Source organism: Drosophila subpulchrella, chromosome 3L, assembly GCF_014743375.2.
Source record: "Drosophila subpulchrella strain 33 F10 #4 breed RU33 chromosome 3L, RU_Dsub_v1.1 Primary Assembly, whole genome shotgun sequence".
Classification (NCBI taxonomy): domain Eukaryota; kingdom Metazoa; phylum Arthropoda; class Insecta; order Diptera; family Drosophilidae; genus Drosophila; species Drosophila subpulchrella.
In genome coordinates, this window is record NC_050612.1 from 19,578,285 (window position 1) to 19,600,606 (window position 22,322).

At 47.2% G+C, this 22,322-nt stretch overlaps 4 protein-coding genes across 8 annotated transcripts; 2 read left to right on the top strand and 2 right to left on the bottom strand.

Annotated features, from left to right (window-relative positions):
* Positions 1-66: 66 nt before the first annotated feature.
* LOC119553307 (WD repeat-containing protein 35) lies at positions 67-4,634 on the bottom strand. The gene is made up of 9 exons (XM_037863633.1): positions 4,375-4,634; positions 4,204-4,315; positions 3,468-3,904; positions 3,237-3,411; positions 2,606-3,178; positions 2,446-2,549; positions 2,101-2,393; positions 348-2,048; positions 67-293 (listed from the first exon to the last, which is right to left on the bottom strand). Exons 1-9 carry the CDS (start codon positions 4,396-4,398, stop codon positions 101-103), a joined length of 3,612 nt encoding a protein of 1,203 aa, XP_037719561.1. The 5' UTR covers positions 4,399-4,634; the 3' UTR covers positions 67-100.
* Positions 4,635-4,866: 232 nt separating this feature from the next.
* Positions 4,867-7,133, bottom strand: LOC119553517 (uncharacterized protein At4g17910). The gene is made up of 2 exons (XM_037863940.1): positions 5,887-7,133; positions 4,867-5,830 (listed from the first exon to the last, which is right to left on the bottom strand). Exons 1-2 carry the CDS (start codon positions 6,689-6,691, stop codon positions 5,151-5,153), a joined length of 1,485 nt encoding a protein of 494 aa, XP_037719868.1. The 5' UTR covers positions 6,692-7,133; the 3' UTR covers positions 4,867-5,150.
* Positions 7,134-7,805: 672 nt separating this feature from the next.
* LOC119554042 (glycerol kinase) lies at positions 7,806-14,988 on the top strand. 2 transcript variants are annotated; one of them, XM_037864773.1, is made up of 3 exons: positions 7,806-7,974; positions 12,733-13,359; positions 13,451-14,988. In XM_037864773.1, the coding sequence occupies exons 2-3, from the start codon at positions 12,738-12,740 to the stop codon at positions 14,557-14,559; spliced, it is 1,731 nt and encodes a 576-aa protein (XP_037720701.1). In that variant the 5' UTR covers positions 7,806-7,974; positions 12,733-12,737; the 3' UTR covers positions 14,560-14,988. The 2 variants fall into 2 exon arrangements, with proteins under 2 accessions (XP_037720701.1, XP_037720700.1); XM_037864772.1 differs by lacking the exon at positions 7,806-7,974 and adding an exon at positions 11,213-11,388.
* Positions 14,989-16,646: 1,658 nt separating this feature from the next.
* LOC119555241 lies at positions 16,647-22,135 on the top strand. Of its 4 annotated transcripts, none has more exons than XM_037866523.1 (4): positions 16,647-17,514; positions 18,912-19,144; positions 19,210-19,393; positions 19,460-22,135. In XM_037866523.1, the coding sequence occupies exons 1-4, from the start codon at positions 16,647-16,649 to the stop codon at positions 21,553-21,555; spliced, it is 3,381 nt and encodes a 1,126-aa protein (XP_037722451.1). In that variant the 3' UTR covers positions 21,556-22,135. The 4 variants fall into 4 exon arrangements, with proteins under 4 accessions (XP_037722451.1, XP_037722452.1, XP_037722449.1 ...); XM_037866524.1 differs by having other exon boundaries at positions 19,463-22,135; XM_037866521.1 differs by lacking the exon at positions 16,647-17,514 and adding an exon at positions 18,362-18,847 and having other exon boundaries at positions 19,460-22,134.
* Positions 22,136-22,322: the final 187 nt, after the last annotated feature.

Below are 22,322 nucleotides of genomic sequence, written 5' to 3' on the forward strand. Positions count from 1 at the left end.
AAAGAAATCCTTAAATAAAATATTTATTTATTTACTGAGACAATAGCCTGACCCAAGGGGATCTAGCTGTGTGAGTAATACTAAAATCCTAAGTAATTTCTTAGATTTCCACCGTCATGGACACAATCAAACTGTGGCACAGTGGGCAAGTGCGGTGCCGTGAGATCTCTGTGGGAGCAGCACAGTGGTGGCAGGTGGTGCAGATCCATATGTTGTTCGTGGGCTGGGTGATGGGTTTTCCGGAGGAAATGCATGCGGGAAATCGGGCATTGCACTCCGGGCAAGCAGGTGAGCTAAAAAGAATCCATTAATACTAGGGGTTTTCCTTATAATGACACAATACCAACCTATCAGGCACTGGCACTCCGCAGGAATAGCAGTCCACCTTCTCGCCAGCGCTATCCTCCGGATCGTACTTGGCGAAGATCCCTGCTGCCAGCTCCTCGTATTTTGAAAGGGTAGCCTCCGGCAGGTGACCCAGTTGCTCCAGCTGCATAAAGGCCTTGGAGCAGGTGCCAAAAGCCCGATCCGCACAGCTGGCCAGGGCCAACAGGCTGTAGATGTGCTCCGGAGGCAGTACGTCCTCGTAGTCCCGCAGCCTCACCGCTGTGACCACCGCACTGTGGATAATCCCGAAGCGGAGTTGCCTCTGTGCCAGGAGCATGAAGTGGTAGGCCTCGGCGCAGTGCCACAGTCTCTCAATGGCGGCCGCATCCTCCAGGGCAATGGAGTCCAGCAGGGTGTTCCTGCCGCTGGCGTAGTCAATTTCCGGCGTGGCCACCGCCTTCAGGTGCTCCTCCGCCAAGAGAGCAGCCAGCACATAGAGCTTCTTGATCCTCAGCAGGGGAGCCCGCCTCTCCTGCTCCCGCTCCGCCATTTGGGAAAGCAGACGAGCTGCATCCAGATGGCGTCCGGCATTCCGCTGCATCTCGATGGCCTCCTTGAGCCGTCCCTCCTGGAGCAACTGGGCCGCATGCTTGGCTATCAGCGTTTGCACCTGGGGCAGCTGGAATCTCTGGGCCAGCTCCACCGCCTCGCCCCACTGGCGGAGATTCACGCAGGTGGAGACGGCCGCCTTCTGGTCACCGAAGCGCAGATGGGCTTGAACTGCCTCCGAGCACATGCCCACGGAGGCCAGCATCTCAGCCAGCTTCGGGAGCAGGGGGCTCTTCTCCGGCAGCCGTTCAACGCACTTTTCCAAATCGTCAAACTGCTCCAGGTGGTACAGGGCCTCCATGTAGCCCTCCAGATAGTGCGACTTCTCGTAGTACTCCCTGGCACTTTCCCAGGAGCGCAGATTCGCAAAGTGGTGGCCAATCTCCCGCCAGGCAACCTCCATTTGCTGGTCGGACACACCCGATCCTCCCATTCTGTACAGCTGGACGACGCGGAACCAATCGCAGAGGGTCATGCGCAGCTCTATGGCCAGATCCCGACGATCTGCATCCAGATAGAGCTTCTCCGCCTCCTCAAACTCCCCGTAGAACGCAGAGATCTCCGCCCTCTGGAGCTCATTTGAGTGGATGGTTCTCAGTCTCTTGACCAACTTGATCCCTGGATAGTGGGCACACCGCACAAAGGCGTTCTCCGCCGTCTCCAGTTCCAGTTTCTTCAGAGCAGACTCAGCTAGCAATCTCCAGAGTCTCGGATGCGGATTGTCCTCGATGAACTGCTTGGCATCCTCCAGACCCACGTGCTCCAGAAGATCGTCGGTATCCCGCAGGGACTTCACCCTCAGCTGGATAATATGCGATGAGTTCTGCAGTTCACCCACGCTGATGATGTCATCCAGGAGCACACTGGTGATCTCCAGGTCCTCAAAGGTGCAGATGTAGCCGGAGCAGGAGACGGGCTCCTCGGGATCGTTGCCTCGGAAAATGTACATGCGCGTCTTCTCCATCAGAGCCAAGAGCAGGGGGTTGTCCTTGGCCCAACTCACGGCCCAAACGTCCTTTCTCTCCACCCGACTGAAGTTGAGTTGGGTTTCCCTATTGTCATCCAGGTCGAGGAGGGTCATCACTCCCATATGATCGATGATGGCAGCACGACTAAGGGTTAGTTTATATAGTACAGATTTCAAGGGACTAAGTAACTACCCACGTGGAATTGCAGTTAATGGCCATCTTGTAGACCTTTGAGTTCATCAGGTGGCGATTCCTTAGAGCCACATTGGCTATGCTGTACTCGTTGATGGCTCCTGATTCCCTGGCCACTAACAGCAGCTTCTCGGATAGGGCCAGTGCACAGATAGGATCACTAATCCCACGCTGTGTGGAGTGACCATCACTACTGCTCAGCATCAAATCCTTGGCCATCTCCACTCCAGTAGGAGTGTCATCGATGTGGAAACGCTTCTCCTTGCGGGCCTTCACATTGTGCAGGGTGGAGGCACTCTGGAGAAAAAGGATAGTTAAGATACCGGGGTAGAGAACCTGAAGAACCCACCTTGGGGGTGTGGTAATGCCAGATGAGGATCTCCTCCTGGGAGGCTATGGCCACATAGCTCGAGTTGATGCCCACAAAACAGGGTCGGATATCCGTGTACTTTGCTGAAATAAAAGGTGTTAAATTGGAATGATCTTATAGTAACCTCCTTAGTACTCACAATCCACAGTGGTTCCAATGGAGTTACAAAGCAACAACTGGTAAACCCTGTCATCCGCAGGATTACTTCGATTCTCCAGGGTACTCAAAGCAATCTCCTTGATATTACTACTAACACACTCCACTCCCAGGACGCAGTGCTCACTACTGGAGGCCAGGCACAAAGTGGGCTCCACCTCCTTGAGGAAACTCTGATTCGAGACGGTGTTCCAGAAGGTGATCACACTCATGGGCGAGTCTCTGGAAACAGAGCCACTGTTCAGGAAAACCACAGTCTTCTCGAAGTAACACCAGATGTAGTCGGGTCGAATGTTGGCAAAGTAGATGAACGAATCCACGGCCATGGCGATGCGAAGGGATTTACCCTCCCAACTGAGCGAGGTGATATCGGTACCTGGAACTTTGAGGGTCCTATAGATCCTGCCCAGCGGCGAGTAGAAGCACACCTGGTTGGAGTCACGCTGCGGAGGAGGGGTTACCGTATCCAAGGTGGTTCCACAAATGGCCAAAACCGTGCCATCATGGTTCCACTTGGCGTCCACGTTGCGCATCCCAGTATCGAAGATTGTGGGGGCTGTAATAGAGTTGGATTGGGTTAGATTTTAATATTCGGAGACCGTATCATAGCCCACCATCATCATTTTCGTTCCTCATGATCTGCACCCTTCCGTTCTCATAGCAAATGGCCAAAACAGGACGTTTCCGACTCTGGGGCATCCTGCCACTGAACCAGCAGATGCTGGCTATGCGATGCCCCCTGGAGGAGGAACCCCCAGTAATGCTCACACACTGGATGTGTAGCTTCATCTGGATTGAAAGAATCAAATTGAGTTGGATAAAGAAAAAATATCTTATCTACTCACAGCAAAGTTCCCTTGGTTATCGTACAGATGACACTCCCCGTTGGCCAAGGCAAACAGGATGAGTCGATTATCCGGACTCCATTGAACACCAGTCAGATGAGTTCCCTTGAGCTCCTTGCCAAAGATGCGATTGCCATCCACGGAACCCACTATAATGGCGCCATCCTCGTAGACAATGCAGATTCTAGAGCCATCCGAGGTCCAACTCATGCTGGCCACCGTGGACTTTTTCCTGTCGTTGGTCATCTCCTCGTACCAGGATCCCTTGTACAGCATCCACACCATGATCACCCCGTCCGTGTCCGAGGAGGTCAGCTTCTGCTGGGCATCGTTCCAGGTGACCACCCTCACCGACTCCTTGTGACCATCCAGCGTTTGGTTCATGGACAGATTGGAGACGGCGGCCAGGCCACCTTTATTTTGGCCATTGGGTGAAGCTAAAGATTGAAGATTAATATTTCAAGTATGTTTAATTTCAGTTGTGGTATAGTCATGTTGATAGTTATAGGTTAATTAATTGGGACGCGAGGGTTTACACTTGTATTAATCATTTTTCAGAACTGTATATCTTGATCTTGACATTAATAAAATATTTCATTAAATCGTATACACACTAGTTGGAGAGATTAAGAGCGGGTGATAAACCGAAATGGTAGACTGCAAAGTACTCAAAACAAGTAGATAGATACTACCTGTTAGTAGGTACCTTCTTCAAACCCAGATCTTGCAGACTTACCCTGATCCAACTTCAGGACCTTGAGCAGTCCATCCGTGCCGGCCACTGCAATATAGCCCTCCTCTTTGTTCCAGGCAATGCAATTGAGCTTGACATTGTTGGGTATGGCAATCTAGGGATCAAGGCCTTATAAGTTATTATTTATCCACCTTAAACTAAGGCAATACCTACCTTTTTGCTGAGATAAACAAACATCTTTGGGCTAAAATTGCACCTGTCTTTCCTTTAACTATTTTTCAGCATTTGCTGTGGCAACCAAACGAAATGGTTCCCATGGCGACTTCAAGTACAGTTTGGATGGGTTTATATTATAGCCACGCACTGCTCAGCTGGCTAAAATACAAAGCCTGTTTTGTGGCCATAAAGTGGTTTAATTGGTATTTGTGGTAAATGGTGGAGAAGAACCTGTTGCCACATTTTGCTATCGAAGCACCTGTATGTTATCGAAGGCGGATCTTTCAAATACCGATGAATAAAATAGAATATCTATTTATGTTTATATTTATAAATTGAAGATCTTAAAACAAACATATCTATTTTGAAATTTATAGAGCATGTTCACTTAATTTTATAGATTATTAATTATAAGAAGGTCAGAGTATGCAATCACTTATAAATTGTAGATTGCGTTTACTGTCAACTGATATCTGATATATTTATAAGGCCACCTTTCAAAAAGTAGTCCAGCCCAAATAAAATAAATAACTGTCCAATATGACACCTAATCGATTTACGAAAGTCACAAATTGCGGGGATAGTTAAACAAGCTTATCAAACCAATAAGTTGGGTGGCAAGACCATAAAGATAGAGAAAAGCCATGCCATAAAGGAGACCCCAATTAAAGTTCCACATTGTATCACTATTATAAATAGTATACTTGTTACAAATATTACTAGTAATATATTAACACTAAATTCATTTAAATCACAGAAAGACAAAGTGCATATTAGGCCAATCGAATTCCCCTCTTCAGCAATTCGTGGGCCATTTTAGTGCCCAGGAACATGTAGACTAGCAGGATGACCACGGACTCAAAGTTGGAGCGATCTTCTGGCTTGAGGAATATGTTCACCCCACCGGTTAATACATTGGCCACCAGGAAGAAAGTCAATCCGTTTTGGTTGAGGGCCTGATTAATGGTAAATGGAACAATGGACCTATCCCTTCCCTTTGCCGGAGAATCTCCTGTCAGCAGACCCTTCTCCTGATCCTCTGAGGGATTCGCTTCCCAAGGCATCACACTGTTGATCACAAGGTCTATGGCTCCAAAGCTGGCCCACAAAGTGGTGCACCCGATGGCCAGCATCCATATGACATAGCCAAGATTGCAGATCACTCGGGAGATTCCTATTGCGTAGGCACAGATGACGAACAAGTTCCAGAGGATCAGCACCAGATAGAAGAGACGCCGCAGCTTCCTGATCAACTCGGAGTAGCTGAGCAGACTGGAGGCCACCATCCAGCGATTCACATAAATGGACAGCAAGTACAAAGCCACAAATCCTGGCAAGGAGACTAGACCCTCGCGATTCGCATTGAACAGATTGGAACGCTCCACATCCTCATTCATCACATAGTCGGAGATGCCCAGGAAACTCAGGCCAAACTGATGAATCAGCAAGAGACCTAGAAGATCAAGTACTAAGTTACCAAGTTCAAGAAAACATGGGTTTATCCACTACCTAAACCCAGAGGCAGCAAATGCAGATCCCTGCGAGCCAGAAGACTGACCATAGCTCCCAGGAACTTGGTAAATCCCAGGGTAAAGAAGGCATTCAGATGCTGCCCGTACTCGTGAGCATCCTGTCCATAGCCCAGTGTCAAAATGGCCACAGTGCGAGCCAATCCCAAGAGGATCAGAGGCATGGCTGAGTATGTCACACTCCTCCGGAGATCCGACAAGTGCCTGGACCTCCGGGACACCATGGCCATGGTGAATACGAACAGACCAATGCCAGTATCCATTAGCTTGGCTCCATACTGCCTGCTCTTCCGATAGGGTCTATAGAAGCTGCCAAAGTCGATGGCCAGGATGCAGATGGCGGTGATCAGGTGGGTGAGGGCACGCAGAACGGACAGGGCCATGGGTCGATTGCCACCCAAATCGAACTGGCTGCGTGTTCGAGCCAGTTCCAAGGCCCTACTCCTCCGCAGGAACCACAAGGTCACCACGAAGATCACCACTCCAATGTAGCTGCTATAATCGACGGCTACTGTAACGAGCAGAATGCAGGGCAGGATGACCAGGGCGAACTCCACCGCATAGCAGAGACTGGGGGAGCCATGGAGACGCAGCCTTTGCGTCACCACTCTGGCCAGGAGGATGCACCAGAAGGTGGTCAGGATCAGCAGCAGGGACTCCCAGCTCTGGACCAGAGTGCCACTCCAGTCCCAGTCGTATTCCTGGCCCAATCCCAGGCGCTCCTCGAGGGTAAGGTTGGCCGGACTAAGAACGGGAATGGGTTCCTCTGCCGCTCGACTGCCCATGGCGACTGGCTAGGCGCTATGGGATACCCCTTGGACTCCCTTACTCGCCAGCGGACTGATAAAACTGGCACTTAATCTGCCTGCTGATAGTCGCCACTTATCGGTAACCGAGTGATAGGCATAGTCATAGCCGTTCGATTCGGGTCTCAATAAAAAACACAAAACTCGAAATACGAATTACGGAATTCGTTAAACTTCAAACATTTGAAAGTCGCACTGATAGCAACTGAACCGCGGCATTCCTTTTGGATTTTGAAGAGCGGTGATAAGAAATGGGTGTCACTATGGTATGTCATACATAACTGGATTCCTTTAAGATCAGGGCTAACTATTTTTTGACAGAATTTCAACACCTTTACTCAGCTTTTCTCTGTCTGTAGCTACGCACAGTTCTTATCTATGCTTTGTTTGCTTAATTTAACGCTTTTCACACCTCACAGTAATTAGCTACTGATAAATCCGAACCAAACTTTGCTTTTACGGAGCGTTATAACATTAAGGAACGGACTGAACTAAACTGGCGCAACAAATGCCAGGCGCAGAACGATCACTTGAGTAAAATATCTCCAATGTGTCATTGCTGCTCCCTGATAAACATTTATACATTTTGTAATTTCTTTGCCAACAGAAAATATTATGCAAATGTATGATATTTTTGAAACAGCACGTTCGTTACCCAGTATTTACTTTAGAGGTAGTTAAAGAATTTTGCAACACAGTAAAGGTAGGTTTTCTTGAACAAAACAAACAAGTCTTCAAGTTTAAAAAATGTTAAACAAAAAGGTACATATATAAGTTGGATCCGAAACGTTTAAAACTGTTTTGTTTTTTAACATATTCGGCGATAACTCAAGATTACGTCGTTCTTATTTGTTGTATATATATTTACTCATCATATAGTCGTATAAGTAATGGACTTATAGGAATTTTTTAATTTTTAAAGAGTTACATAGCTATTTCTATTGGCTTACTATTACAATTAACTTTTTATTTAAATTTGAATGCGCGCTCTTGGTAATCGATTGGCCAAATTCGATAGTTCGCAACGGACTGCCATTAAATTCCGCCCATCTGGCAGCACTCAAGCAGTTGGTATTTTTTAGTGCTTTCGTTGAGTTAGAGAAAAAGAGGCTCGTCCGCGGTTGCAAAGTGATAAAACCGCAAAAAGGCCATAAAATGTTATTTATCCTGCAAATAAAGTGTGCCGACTTAATGTCGGACATTTAGGCTTATCGCTATTGACCAGCTCAACTTAGAATCAAGTTAGGGCAGTGCAAATGTGGGTGAGTTTTGCCTTGTGCCGGCACGTGTTTGGCTTTTTGTGTGTTTTTATTACTTAATATTCTGTTAATTAAAGCTTTTTAAGAAATGTGTTAATTGAAAGACGAGCTACTTTGTTAATTAGAGCCTAAATTTAGTGATTGAGGTTAAATTATGGGTTGTACAAGTGCACATTACGTAGCTTTGTTGTGCTTTTACCTATTTGTGACGTCACGGGGCGTTGGACCAATCAGAATGCAGCTTTCAAGGGGCTTGTCCCACTGGTGACGTAGGCAGCAGCCGACGTCTGTTGTAATATTGATTATTTTGTTGTTCGTGCTGAAAAACCACGTGAGTGGGCCACGTTTCCGCCCACTTTACCTCCCCCTTTCGATCATTACACGATTTGTATGCTTTTGTTGTTCAGCTCGATAAATATACCCATTCAAACGCCAACATTCGACGCAGTGAGATCGCCAATACGGAAGCAAAAGGTGCAGTTTATTTTCTAAATATTTTTGCAATTTAAGTTTACGTAACTAATTGCAGGCAAGTGCTAAAGAAAATTATAAATATAGGTGTGTCTGAATGTACACTAAACAAAACTAAGATCACAAAGTGATTGTGTTAATATAATTATTTAACGAAGTATTAATATCGCAAACCTAAAATTATAATCATACATACAAATTAAAAATTCAATTCTTAAATCAATGCAACAAATAATGGTAAAAACATTAACGACAACCCCAAATAATAAAAAAAACAGATACGAATAATTTATCTGAATGCCATGTGAATCAATAAAAATAATATAATAATATACTCCAAAACCCTCAATGTTAGTTTTATTGATTTATTGTATAATGATGTTTTCATTATCAGCTAAATAAAAAAAAAATATAGTAAATATTTTTTCAGCCTGTAAAAGCTCTTAAGTTTCTCTATCAACAACCCTCTCTCGAAAACGTGTGCACATTATTCTACATGCAACTAGATGATTAAATAATTAGATGGCGCCTGAAAAGCTTGATAATCGGGTGACCTTTGACCTGACGTGACTGAGAATTTCATTACATGTTCAATAACCTCCATCTCTCCCCCTTTTGCATTGCAATTAAAGATTGACTTAACAAAAACATCAGCACACCCAGCAATAAAATGCAATCACAACAAAAAACAGGCCTTATCAACAGCAACAAATATTCCTGCAATCATTTCGTGTGAGAAATTTAGTCATACGATACAATATGATTGTGATAAGCCAGCTATACATATATAGTCTACAGGTCGTATGAGTAATTTAATTTATGCATGTAGGTGCGAAAAGTTTAGTGAACCTTTGTACCCCTGATGTAATTATTTATTGCACTACTTGCACTCGAATTACACGATTTATAAAAGAGAACAAAAAAAGCATAAAGCGATATGCAAATAAAGAAAATCTCATTCGTCTATTTGATAATTTCCAGTATATGTAACTCTGATATTGTGACTGAAATTGCAGGCCAATAATAATACGATAATTTACAATGACTTAAATAGGTTCTACAAAGATATACACTCCCACTTTGTACATATATAAACAGGGTAAACAAAATTTGCACATCAAGGAAATACAATTCATTATCATGGTGGTCAATGGTCAAGTCGATTTAGAAATACCCTGTGGTTCCAAAACTATAGAAAATCAGCTAGTAAAAACATTTTAAATAATGTTGTCTCTTAAGAAAAGTTTATTTGTGGTCAAAAATATGCTTGTTTTTTATTTAATTCTTATGATTCATTTTTAAACTCGAATATTTACACTGACACTCTAATAGCACCGTATTCCTCGTATACCCCAACTGAACCATCAATTCCCTACTTAAGGCCATCAACTCGGACCAAATTGCTTTCGTTTGTGGGCCAACACACATGGCACATGTATATTGTATATATTGTCACAGTGACATTTGGCTTTAATGAAGTCGATTTCATTAACTCTAGATCGGTGTTTATATAACAAACGAATAAACGGTGGAACACACTCCCCCTTTTTGCTTAATGGATGCAAATATTTAAATACAATCATTTGCATTTTGCTTTATTTCGTTTTCTTGGCATGCTCTTGAAGATGTCACATGAATTCCGTTTGTTTTATTTGTTTGCCCCTCAATGGAATATTTCTAATATTTGTTGTATCTTTAAATAGCCCGGTCTTTACGTATGAGCTGAATGCGTATGCGGATTGTCTGAAGAATTTATGTGTGTGCGAAAAGTTCAGTGGAATAATTTCCGCCCCTGAAATGAGACATTATTACGTGTGCATAATTGTAGGAAAATTGGATGCTATTCTATGCAAATCGCAGCTATAAAGATTCCCCAACGATCCCTAATTGCAATTCATTAGAGAGGCTTAACTAACAATTTACAGTGGTTACAGAGATTATATCCCTTGATCATTACCTATTGACACGTCAGTTCTGTTAAGTATTTTTCGATTGTTGTAGCATTATCATTTTCGAAATTTCTTGAGATTGGATCCAGACAAATTTGTATTTTTCCACTATTGATAGGGCGAATTCAAAGCGATACCTTTTTGTGTTCTCTGAAAATTTGAGATCTTTTCTGCTATTTTAAGATTTATGACTTGGAGCTTTCTTATGCTTTCTATCTCTGTGATTTATTTGACATTTGAATTAGGAAAATGTATTCTGTTTCTTGGCAAGGTGGAAAAAAGCTATTAACCTTTACGTTTAAGTGGTTTATATTGTACTTTAATTGCCACTTGCAATATAATTGGAGTTAAAAAATATTTATTTTAGTATAATTGGTTCCACTTACAATACAATAGACCCACTGTACCGGGTTATATCCGTCTGGGGAGAAATGCAAATGCGTGTTTTTAAATGCCAAGGCTGCCGGCGTCTGTCCCAACCAGTTGGCAGTTTATTGCACCGAGGAGCGTCTACGGCAGCACCACCCCCACCGGCCCACTATGCCTCCACCACCACCCACCAATCGACCCCCTAATCCACATACACATCCACCCACCGACCCAGACATCGCCGCTCTTTGGCGGCTTGTCTTATCAGCTATCAGCTATGTATGTTGTTGCTACTGCCGGTTTTATTGGGTCTGGTCGATGGGTAGTAGTAGTCGGTAGTCGATTTGCCCAGTCCGAATACCCATCCACACATCCAATAAATGGTCGAATACTAAAAGCTTTTCATTGCGCTGCCGCGCCTTCGAATCGTTTGATTTTCGACTTTCAGATACATTTTGGCGCTCGTTGCGGTCGGTTGTGTTTTTATTCGTCGCGCTTTATTTCTCTCTTTCGATCAATTCCTTTCTCTTTAACTTTCCACTTACCGCCCGGCGTACTCTTTTAATTTTAAAAATATTTAAACAAGTGTGTTATCAGCAGCCCTATAATCAACAATCGAATATCAAAAGTGAGGAGCCAACAATGCAATGTCAAACAACTCATCAAATATCATTAATCGTTATCGAAGTTATCGTATATTGTTAATTGTAATCGTAGATATCGTAAATTATCCTTTGTAGTTGAAACGAACGTAAATTAATTCTTTAATGGTTTTTATTTGAATGTTCCCAGCAAGTGGGTCGGCAAATATTACTCGATCAGCCCACTAAAATGGTGCTTTCCATATCTAATCTACGATTCCTGGTAACATAACAGTTTATGGATCGTGTATCGATAGCTGCTTATCAGAGAATAGTGCCTAACGAAAGTTCGCAGCCATAAAAAACAAAACGGACTTTCAAAAATGTCCCCAAGTAAAATAACCTGAAGATCAGATGAATCTGGAAAGCCAGGAAACTGTGGAAAGTTTTCGAACGTAAATCTGAATCAGCTAACCTACCGGTGCAAATAAAAACCTACATATATGTAGTCCGGCAAATCACCCAGTGCACTCGATCATTAGGGTCTTATCTCTGCCCCGAGCACTTGACCTTGTCGCAGGGGCCGCAATCACGAATCGGTAGTTTACCATAATTTATGTATTCCAGTTTCTGGCCCCCGTTTAGAGAGGGGGAGCTCCAAATCCGAGCGATAAGTTGTTGGCGTCAACAAGAATTGTGTTTCTTTGTGAGAGTGGGAAGAGGGCTCGACCATTAGATTCGGAATGGGAATGGGAATCCAGCCCCCAACGGGCCTGGCGGGTACAAAGTCAAACAATGGCCAAACAAGTGCTCGAGTACAACGTACTCGTGTATGCACACATGTCCATTTCAGATCATATCGCTCGGCAGGTCCACAATGTCCATATGTCCACAGGTCTCCATGGAAGTGTGAATGGCAAATAAAGAGCCGGGGACCGGGGTGTTGAAAATACTGTAGGGAGTGCCTATGTGTCATATACTAGGTGATATGAAGCGATGATTGCTCTTCACAGCCTTTCAACTTTATCAAGATCGTTATCGCCAAATGATTTTATGGTTATTGGGCTTGAAATGTTGGTTGGACCTCCAACGGAAGTACCTTGCAAGCGTTAGTTTTAAGCTTTTAGGTTTTTCGAGGTGTCATTTAATAGGCGACAGAAAAATATGGCTATTAGATAATAAAATATTTATGGTCTTTATAGCTCTTTATCATTCCTTAATAATTTACAAGTCATAAACGATAGTTATTTAAGCTATATGTCTACTGAAATTGTAGGTTAAGACGTTTTAGTGATAATCACAAGCATTTTATTTATAAACATTGTATTTAAACCCATTTCACAACCCATTATTATGCAACTAGCTTATCTAATCGGTTTCCAATCTTGCAGGCAGCATGACCGAGGGCAAGAACTTACCCCACTCGAGTGCGGATGTGCCTTTCCGTAGCAAGGAGCTGCGCAAGCAGTCGCTCATCCAGCACACCGGCCTGGTCGGAGTCATCGATGAGGGCACCAAGACCATTGGCTTCTCTATCTACACAACGCCGGACTTCAAGGAGATCGCCGCACACCGGGTGGAGCTGGGCGTGATCACGCCCCAGGATGGCTGGTACGAGCAGGATCCGATGGAGATGATGGCCTCGATCAACAAGTGCGCCGAGGAGGCCATCAAGCAGCTGCCCGAGCTGGGCTTCTCCGCCAGCGACATCGCCACCGTGGGCATCACGAACCAGCGTGAGACGACAATCGTCTGGGATGCGGTTACCGGCAAGCCACTGTACAATGCGCTCCTGTGGAAGGACATCCGCACCAGCACTACAGTGGAGCAGATCGTGGCCAAGGTCCAGGACCCGAACCACTTTCGCAGCAGCACTGGCCTGCCTATCTCCACGTACTTCTCGGCCCTGAAGATCCGCTGGCTGCGGGACAATGTGCCCGAGGTACGACAGGCCATCCGGGAGAGGCGGGCGAAGGCGGGCACCGTCGACAGCTGGATCGTCTGGAACTTGACAAATGGTAAGTAATCCTCCCTATCCTGGAGGATTAACGTATATAATTCTTTATCCTGTAAAACGTATTACTCACTGCCTGATTCTTGTATTCCCAGGTGCACTCCACATCACGGACGTGACGAATGCTTCCCGCACTCTGCTCATGAATCTGGAGACCCAAAGTTGGGATCCCGTGCTGCTCAAAACGTTCGGCATCAAGGAGGATATGCTGCCCACCATCCACAGCTGTTCGGAGGTCTTTGGCAAGATCACTTCGGAGCGAAGTCCGCTGCGTGGAATGACCCTTAGCGGGATCATGGGAAACCAACAGGCCTCGCTTCTAGGTCAGATGTGCGTAAAGCCTGGTCAGACGAAAAACACGTACCGCTCCGGCTGCTTCCTGCTCTGCAATACGGGAGATAAGCCCGTCTTCTCAAGGCACGGACTGTTGACCACAGTGGCCTACAAACTGGGTCCCCAGGCACCGACGATCTACGCCATTGAGGGAGCCGTTTCGGTAGCCGGACACGCGCTCTCCTGGTTGCAAAATAAAGTGCGCATCCTCCCGGACTCCAGGGATGCGGAGAAGTATGCTGAAATGGTGCCCACATCGGGGGATGTGTACTTCGTGCCCGCCTTCACAGGACTGTATGCTCCCTACTGGCGGCAGAATGCTCGCGGTATTATCATTGGACTGACGCAGTTCACCCGGAAGAATCACATAGTGAGGGCTGCGCTGGAGAGCATCTGCTTCCAGACCCGGGACATCCTGGAGTGCATGCATCAGGAGTGCGGCTACGAGATCAACAAACTCCATGCCGATGGCAAGCTGACCACGAACAACCTGTTGATGCAGCTCCAGGCGGACACCATTGGGCTGCCAGTCTTTCGCTCCCAGCTGATGGACTCCACAGCCTTCGGCGCTGCCATGTGTGCTGCCCAAGCAGAGGGTGTGGATCTCTGCCAGTTCGAGCCCGAGAAGCGCTACTACGAGAACGTGCACTATGACACCTTTCTGGCCACCACTACAGAGGTGGAGCGCAAGGAGCGCTACGGCAAGTGGAAGCGGGCTGTGGAGCGCAGCTTGGGATGGGTCATCAAGCAGAAGAAGACGCGGGAGCACACGGAGGAGAACTACCGCATGCTGTCCTCGCTGCCGGCGAGCATCTTTCTCATCAGCAGCTTCGCCATGCTGGTGCATTCCCTTGCCGCCAGTGGCCAGTAAAGATTGCTGCCTGACGTTCGGATCGATTCTCGGTTGTGATAGTAATTATTTGTCCGGATTTCGTTTGGATCTTACGCACTGTACATAGTCCTCAAAGGACAATGGGTGGTTGAAAGTGCTTTAAACCCTGTATATAGTTGCTTAGTTAGAGCTGAACCAAGACCAAGGTCTCTGGACTACGCTCCGACCTACTTTAAGTATCCTGTAGCCTGACAATCTTATCGTGTTTTCGTTGCATATTCTATACGTCCTAGCCGTAGTTCCACTAACGATGGCTGGGTGTCCGCGCTCCACGCACGGCCAAATCAGCGGAATTGTATATAGCCAAAGTGCAAACGACATTTATAATTTAAGTTCCGTACTCGTATGTGTATGTGTATGTAGTGATTACGCCCTCTAAACAATAAAAAGAAATAATACGAAACGAAATTCTTACGACTTATTGCGATTTAACAGGAATTTCACTGCAATATTTGCTCGGTCGCTGATTAAGCCCCGGTTAAAGGGGAGATTATACGGAGGAGGTAAGGCCAAAATTCGAAAATTGAATACTCTTGAAAGGAAATAGAATTTGGTTATCAGATGGAAAGAATATTAAACAGCAAGCGTTTCAGCCTACTAATGACATAGAAATACTATCTAAACGCAGCTGTATCTCTAAGATGGTAATTTATAGGAAGTCTACCATTTATACTCCTATCTAGAGAATCCCTATCTGCAATCTTACCCAAGGTGGGAAGTGTTCCAATATCAGGTGCGTTATCATGGAACGGAAATGTCAGGTATTAGTTAAATATGACTGAGGTAATCGATTGATTAATAGGATGAGGGTGTGTGCTTTGTTTTCTTAGGTGATACTTTAACGTTTTTAACACGTTAAGGTGTGTCCGGGACTGGAAAAAAGATATCAGGTTACTGAATTAGATGAAAATACAACGGACTAATTAGTCGGCTTTGGTGCTGATTGTGAAATGCAAGCCCCCACTAATATTTATAATATTTCTTTTAAATAATAGTCAAAGTAAAAAAGTCATTTAACAAACTTGACGAGTTTCAACTTTTGGTAAATGCATTTTAGAGAGGAGAATTTAAATACAAATTTCCTTGGATTTCTGCTTAAATGTGGTCAAGTTTTGGGTCTATGTTTTCTCGCAATGAAGACTAATCAATGGAATATGCAAATACCTTTAGGACACCTACTGTGCGACACTAATTCACATAGGAAACTCTGGGAAGACCTCAAAAAGGGTTGAAGAGGTGTGGTCAATCAACCTTAAAATTTAACCTTTTCAAACAATTTCCAACACCCCTCCAGAACCAAGCCAAGTTAGCCAGTATCCACTGTACGTATTTCAGCTGGGATCTCATTTAAATTGGATCTACCGATTGCCCCAGCACAAATACAAACACTCCACTCATAAAAATGGGTTCTCCCATGGATTCTGGCGTGCAGGTTGCGAGCGACAACAACAACAAGAGGGGAGTGTTGTAGGTAGTGTTATCCACATCCAGGTAGTCGCTCAGCAGGGAAAAAGGTAATCGTAAAGGTAAAGGTAACGAAAACAAATGCTCACCTTTGGCAACAACAAAGAAATTGATTTTCCCTGTTCGTCTTTAAAGATTTTTCTGAATCAGTGCAGCAAACAACAACAGCAACAACTAGAACCGGAATCCGTTTGAAGTTGAAGCGCGCGCAACACACACGCACACATGCGCAAACAGGTTGCAACCTTTGAGTTTGAAGTTGGAGTTTCGATCGAAGAGTCTCAGTCTTGAGTTGCGAGCGCGGTTTGTAGGTTGATCTGCGCTCTCAGCGATTCTCCGAATCCGAATCCGTATCTACAATCCGCGGTGTCTTTTGTTTTCGGTGTGTGCGGTTGTGGTGCCTTGTTTATGTTAATCCAATATCTATATATACAGGCGAAATATCGCAGAATTAGCAATAAATTCGGCCAATTTATCGGGGCTTCGTTTTAGAAGCGTGAGACCCGTGAGCTGAAAACCAAGGGGAACAAATAAAAATGAGTGTGCAGCATAAGTGATCGCTGGTAGTGGAAGTTAAAGGGTCAAACCGGTTTTCGGACAACATGGAGTTGCCACAAGCGGCAGCAGCAGCAGCGCCGAATGCGTCGGCATCCTTGCAACGTGTCGCCTCGGAATCCAGTCTTGGCCGGGATCGGAAGGGGGAACGGGATCAGGAACAGGCAGCTGCTCCGCCTGGCCAACTGATGGCCCATCACTATCATTACATTCAGTATCCGGCGCACTTCCAGCAGCAGCAACTCCAGGAGCAGCCCCAGCCACAACAACTGCCCTGCCAGTGTCCCTGCTCCTGTGGTAGAGCACCTCCTCCTCCTCCTCTTTCCGCCCAGCCCACTAATCCCGGCCAGAATGCTTCCATGGCCGTGGCTGTGCTGGTCCACCAACAGACTCCCAGTCAGCAGGAGCCGGCTAGGAGTTCGCCCCTCAAAGCGCAGTCTGCCCAATCCCTGCTGAATCACTCTTACCAGGCTCTCCACGAGGAGCATCACCAGCAGCAGGAGCAGCTCCAACTGGACTCCTCAGCCGGAGCCGGGAGCTGCGATTGCGATCTGGAGTGCACCTGCCCAGCCACTGGGGGCAACTCCTCGTTGGCCCAGCACAAGAGGAGTCTACTGGCAGATGCCATGCTGGGAGCAGATGAGATCACGGTCAGTGAGTCCGACAACAATAGCACCATGATCAAGAAGAAGAAGCCCAGATCCGGCGGAGGAGCTGGACAACTTCCGCCGAAGACACAGCCCACGGGGGACAGTTGCAACGACATCTACCACGACACGGAGCTGGATGGAGCAGGTGGAGCCGTGACTGCGTCTCCTGGTTCGGGCATCAAGTCACAGATTCTGGACGATAACCGCCCTCCTCTGCCGCCACGCCCACCGCCCAGGCCGAGGAGTAATGCTAATGGTTCCATAGGTGAGTGCAAGGGGGTTCTGAAGTTCTACAGAGGGAAGTTGGAAACTCGTTTTGCCATAAAAGAGTGTTTAATTGAAAGATGAAATACTTTCAGTCACTTGAAGTCAAACTGCTTTTGCCGGCAATAAGAAAATAATAGTTACTGAAAGATAGAAATAAAATAGAAGAGGATTGGGGAACAGGAAAAGAGTTAGGCAAAGACAGTTTTTTAATAACAATCTTGCCCACAGCAAGTTAGTTCTAATGGAATATATGGGATGACAGCCTTAAAAAAGAAGTTATACTTCTGTCTTGAATAAGAGATATAGGTTTCTGAAAATAACGCATGTACTTCAATATCACAGTTAAAGTTTTATTTGCTGGTTCTTTCTCATCGGTCTCTTAAGACTTGCGAAATAAATGCAAATATGTACTTTCCACTGAAGTGTTGGGAAATATACACAAATGTATCATATAAAGATTATTTATAGAGAATTATTTATCATAACTTCATATCGAAATAATGATATCAACAAATGAACGTATATTTTACATATTTACAAAGAGGTTTTCAGACTCTAAGGGTATTACAATCTTCGCTCCAAAGCTTTTTGCTCATGTTCCCTCAGTGCTGTCGCTCACCATCCACCCCCCATGAATCACGCTTTTCCTGGTCACAGATTTCGTATCACTGATTTCCCGCCCGTTGCGAACGCAGCTTCCGCTTGGCTATGACTTCCTCATCCGCATCTCCTGCGCCTGCGCCGGAGGAAGCTCCTCTCTTTCTGGCCTCTCTATTTCTCCTGGAGCTGGTGCAAAATATTTGCTCGGGGGGTTGGCGCTGTGCTAATGTCAGTCGGGATTTCAGTTGACACCGTTCCTGTAATTGCAACGCACACTCTGGTGGCGCCACCTCCCAGCTTCTATCTCCAGTAACCAGTATCCAGTATCCATCAGCCTCATCCAAGTGCCCCACTCCACTGGCCCAAGTCCGCGCAGAGGCCTCATCCCATCTTCGCCAGCTACCCCTCATCTCAGCCAGCTTCCACGGCTGTGTAGATATTTTTCTGATTCGTTTCGCTGCGGAAAAAAAAGAAGAAAGAGTGAAAAGCGAGAGGAAAACGTGTTCCGGAATTTCGAGTGGATTCGCCAGCTCCTCTCCAGGATGTGTTCTTAGATGATAGCTTAGGCTATTGGTGGCCACTTTCAATTGCCCAAGACCAAACCATAAACATCACCATGCACGGCTATCCGGTGATGCAGTTCGTGCAGTACAGCATGCCCCCGCCCTGCTCCTGGGTGCCAGCTCCTCCTCCCTCCTCCGGGAATGTGGATGGCCATCATCGCGGCTCTGGTTCGGATTGGACTGCATCTCTCTGTGCCACCTTAAACTAATGGATTTTACTCCTCATTTGCAGCCCATCGCCATGGAGCTGGGATCAAGAAGTACGTGGTCTGGTGCCTCATCTGCGGCGGCTTCAGTTGCCTGCTGGGCGTGCTCTTCCTGGGCGTCTACTTCCTGCTGCATTCCTACACCATCACGGTGGGCAACTTCGAAACGGTGCCCACCTTTGTGCCCGCCACCCTGCTCATCCTCACGGGCGTCTGCATCATGAGCCTGGCCAGGCGGAGGAATCGCTATAGTTATCTGGTGAGGATAGACTCTTTGCAAAACCCTCTATAGACCTTCTCTAATCTGTTCCTAATCCCCCACAGATCAAGCTGTCCGGAGCCTGTGGCCTGGTCTCCGCCCTCACCTGCGCCCTGGTCACCGTGACCACCACTGTGCTCCACATGAGTCGTCTGCAGGCGCTGAGGGAATGCGAATATGCCCAGAAGACCAGGACCTGCACCTGCTACTCGGACCTCATCGAATCCCAGGTGGATCGAGTGGATAAGGGTGAGTGGTGTCCTTCGGCTGAGTTCAATCTTTTGGCTAATCCCCTGCCTCTCGATTTCCATTCAGAAGGAGTTCGCCTGGTGTTCGACTCTCTTTCGGATTGCGGCGTTGTCCATGGATCCCTGTACTCCTGCCTGAGGGCCATCTTTGGCCTGTCCGTGGCCGGAGTCCTCATCGCCGTCTTCAGCTGCATGTTGGTGTACCAGCTGCTGAGTCACGAGCGGAAGAAGATGTACTGGGAGCAGCTGGAGCTGCGCTGCAGATCCCTGTACGCCAGTCAGGCTCCTCCGCCCACATTGGGTCCTGGCAGGATGTTGAACTGCCGGTGCTGCGAGCAGTGCCACGCCCACAGGCAGCTGACGCTGCCCCTCCAGGCCACCGCCTATCCGTGGGATGAGGCCACCGTGGCCGCCGCAGCAGCAGCCGCCGGTGGAGGTGGTGGGGAGCAGAGATTCTGGGCCGCCCAGCCACCGGGTAACTTCTACTCCCCGAATCCAGGAGGAGAGGATGCAGTGGGCAGCTGCCGAAGTGGCGAACGCGCCGGAGGAGGAGCAGGGCGCAGTAGCAGTGGCTGGAGCTGGCCTCGAATGCCCTGGCAAAGGACTACGCCCGACACTGGGCGTCGCTTCCGGCAGGCGGCTGCCAGTCCCGACTCCCAGTATGGCTTCAGTTCATCCACTGCGGTGCAGGGCGATGGGAATCAGATGCTAATCGAAGAGCCCGTGGTGGCCGCCGCCTACAGTGGAATGCCCCCGCCCAATGCCCTGCCCTACGGCGTCTGGGGTCCTCCGCCGCCCTACAGCGATCCCAATAGTCCGGCCAGACGGGGATACTACCAGTACCTCCAGCCCACGGCGTGTCTGGTGGGCAATCAGGGCACTGTGGCTGTGACCCTAACCCAGGAGCAGATGCATCCCAGCCTGCAGCACCCTCATCAGCATTCCCAGCAGCAGCAGCAGTTGCAACAGCTGCAGCTGCAACGCCTTCAGGTGCAGTCCGCCACTCTGGAGCGGATGGATGGGCTTAGTAGCGCCGGGAATGTCAGCACCCTGGTGGCCGCCACTCGCTCCTCCGCCTACAAGTCCAAGGTGGAGTACGAGAATACACCTTCCGATAGCGATGGTGGCAATCCTCGCGAGCGGGAACGCTGCTCCAATACGCTGCCCACGAGAAAGCTGAAGAAGCGCCTGGAGGCGGGTACGGGAGCCAAGAGCATCGGTCCGCAAAGTAATCCCGGCCAGCAGCGACCCAATGTCCAGCAGCTGTTCGCTAAGCAGGAGCAGGCCGTCCAGGTCCAGGCGAATCCCCAGCAGGCTCAGCCCCAGACCGCCGGAGTGGAGAACAGTGGCTACCAGGACTCCAATGGAGCCATAGCCAAGGATCAGGCGGTGGGTACGGATCCCGCCGAGTCCGAGGTGTACTTCGCCGACGTGAGCAGCTGCTGCAACATGTCCGTGAAGAACGACAGCTACTACGACAATGCCCAGAGGCACCAGGGACATCCCGGTCACAATCATCATCATCAGCACCAGCACAGCAACTGCAGCCACAGCAGCGGGCAGAGCAACGCCAACGAGGACTACCTGGCACAGAGGTTTGGTCGGGGGAGGGAGCACTCCGTCCGGAGCAGACTGCCCATTCCGCAGACCAGGCGAGAGGACGACTACGAGAGCTCCAACCTGAACATGCCCACGCTGAAGGAGCAGCAGCAGCAGGCGCAGCAGCTGCAGAAGGAGATCTCGCGGCAGAGCATGTGCTCCGTGGAGTCGGAGGCCAAGACGGAGTTCACCGATCTCTCGCCCTCGACGCCCTGCGGTGGCAATCTCCCCCTGCCGCCGCCGGCGAACTTCGCCAGTGATCCGCCGGCTGGTCAGCAGTCGCCCAGCTTTGTGGCCTCGTTTCCCTACTCCTCGGAGTCGCAGTGCCTGGAGGCGCATCGCCGCTCCACGAAGAACATCCACGAGCTGCTGATCGCCGGGGGATCATCCTCCAACGGCGGCGACTCGCACTACGAGGTGATCAACGATAGGGGGAATCCCTATCAGCGCTCCCAGCAGGCCAAGCACAAGGCCAAGTCCAAGACGCGATCCCGGGAACAGCTGGACATCTACGGCAGCGCAGCCGAGCGATCCGACTGGTCATCGGATGGGGGTCGCTTGTGAGGAAGCGACGACGAGGAGGTATTTGTCTAGCAGCGGTTTCACCTTCATTATATTCTCTAAGGATGTGGCTCTAAGTATGGGGATCAGTGATGGGAGTTAAGACTTTAGAATCCTTGTTTATCATATGATATAAGTATCAATCGATTGGATACTTCCCATCACTGCCTGTAGATCCAACCACCTTTGGTTTAGAATCGTCGCATTTGTAATGTTTGCCATCCAAAAGAAAACGGAACTCTATTCTATTTAATATCTCTCTCCCAACTATCGAAGGTCCTCGGGGCCCAAAAACAAACCTTGCTTTAACTACTTTACGCGATATCCTTTGCATAGTTTACTTAGAACATATATTATTACTTAACACATATGGTAGCATTGAATTGAATGTTGACAACTTGTAGCAATGATAATCTATGGATATTATATACAAATTATGTTACATTTACCTGCGTATTTACATAGTTGCGTATACACACACCCATATACACATACACAAATATATGACTAGTTAGTTAAATGTTAGAGCGCCAGTTAAATTTATTAAACCAGTACACCAAGTATAACCAAAACATTTTAACAAAATCTAAAAGATTTTTCAATGGGAAGTGGGAATTTTAAAGGGATATTTGAAATCTAAATGGATTTTGAGAATCGAGTAAGAAACTATTTGGGAAAATGTTGTGGTATAAAGTTTGTACCATATTAAGATGATCAATATATCGAAGATTTATAATAATACTAGCTCGAAGAAATATGACTTCATTCAA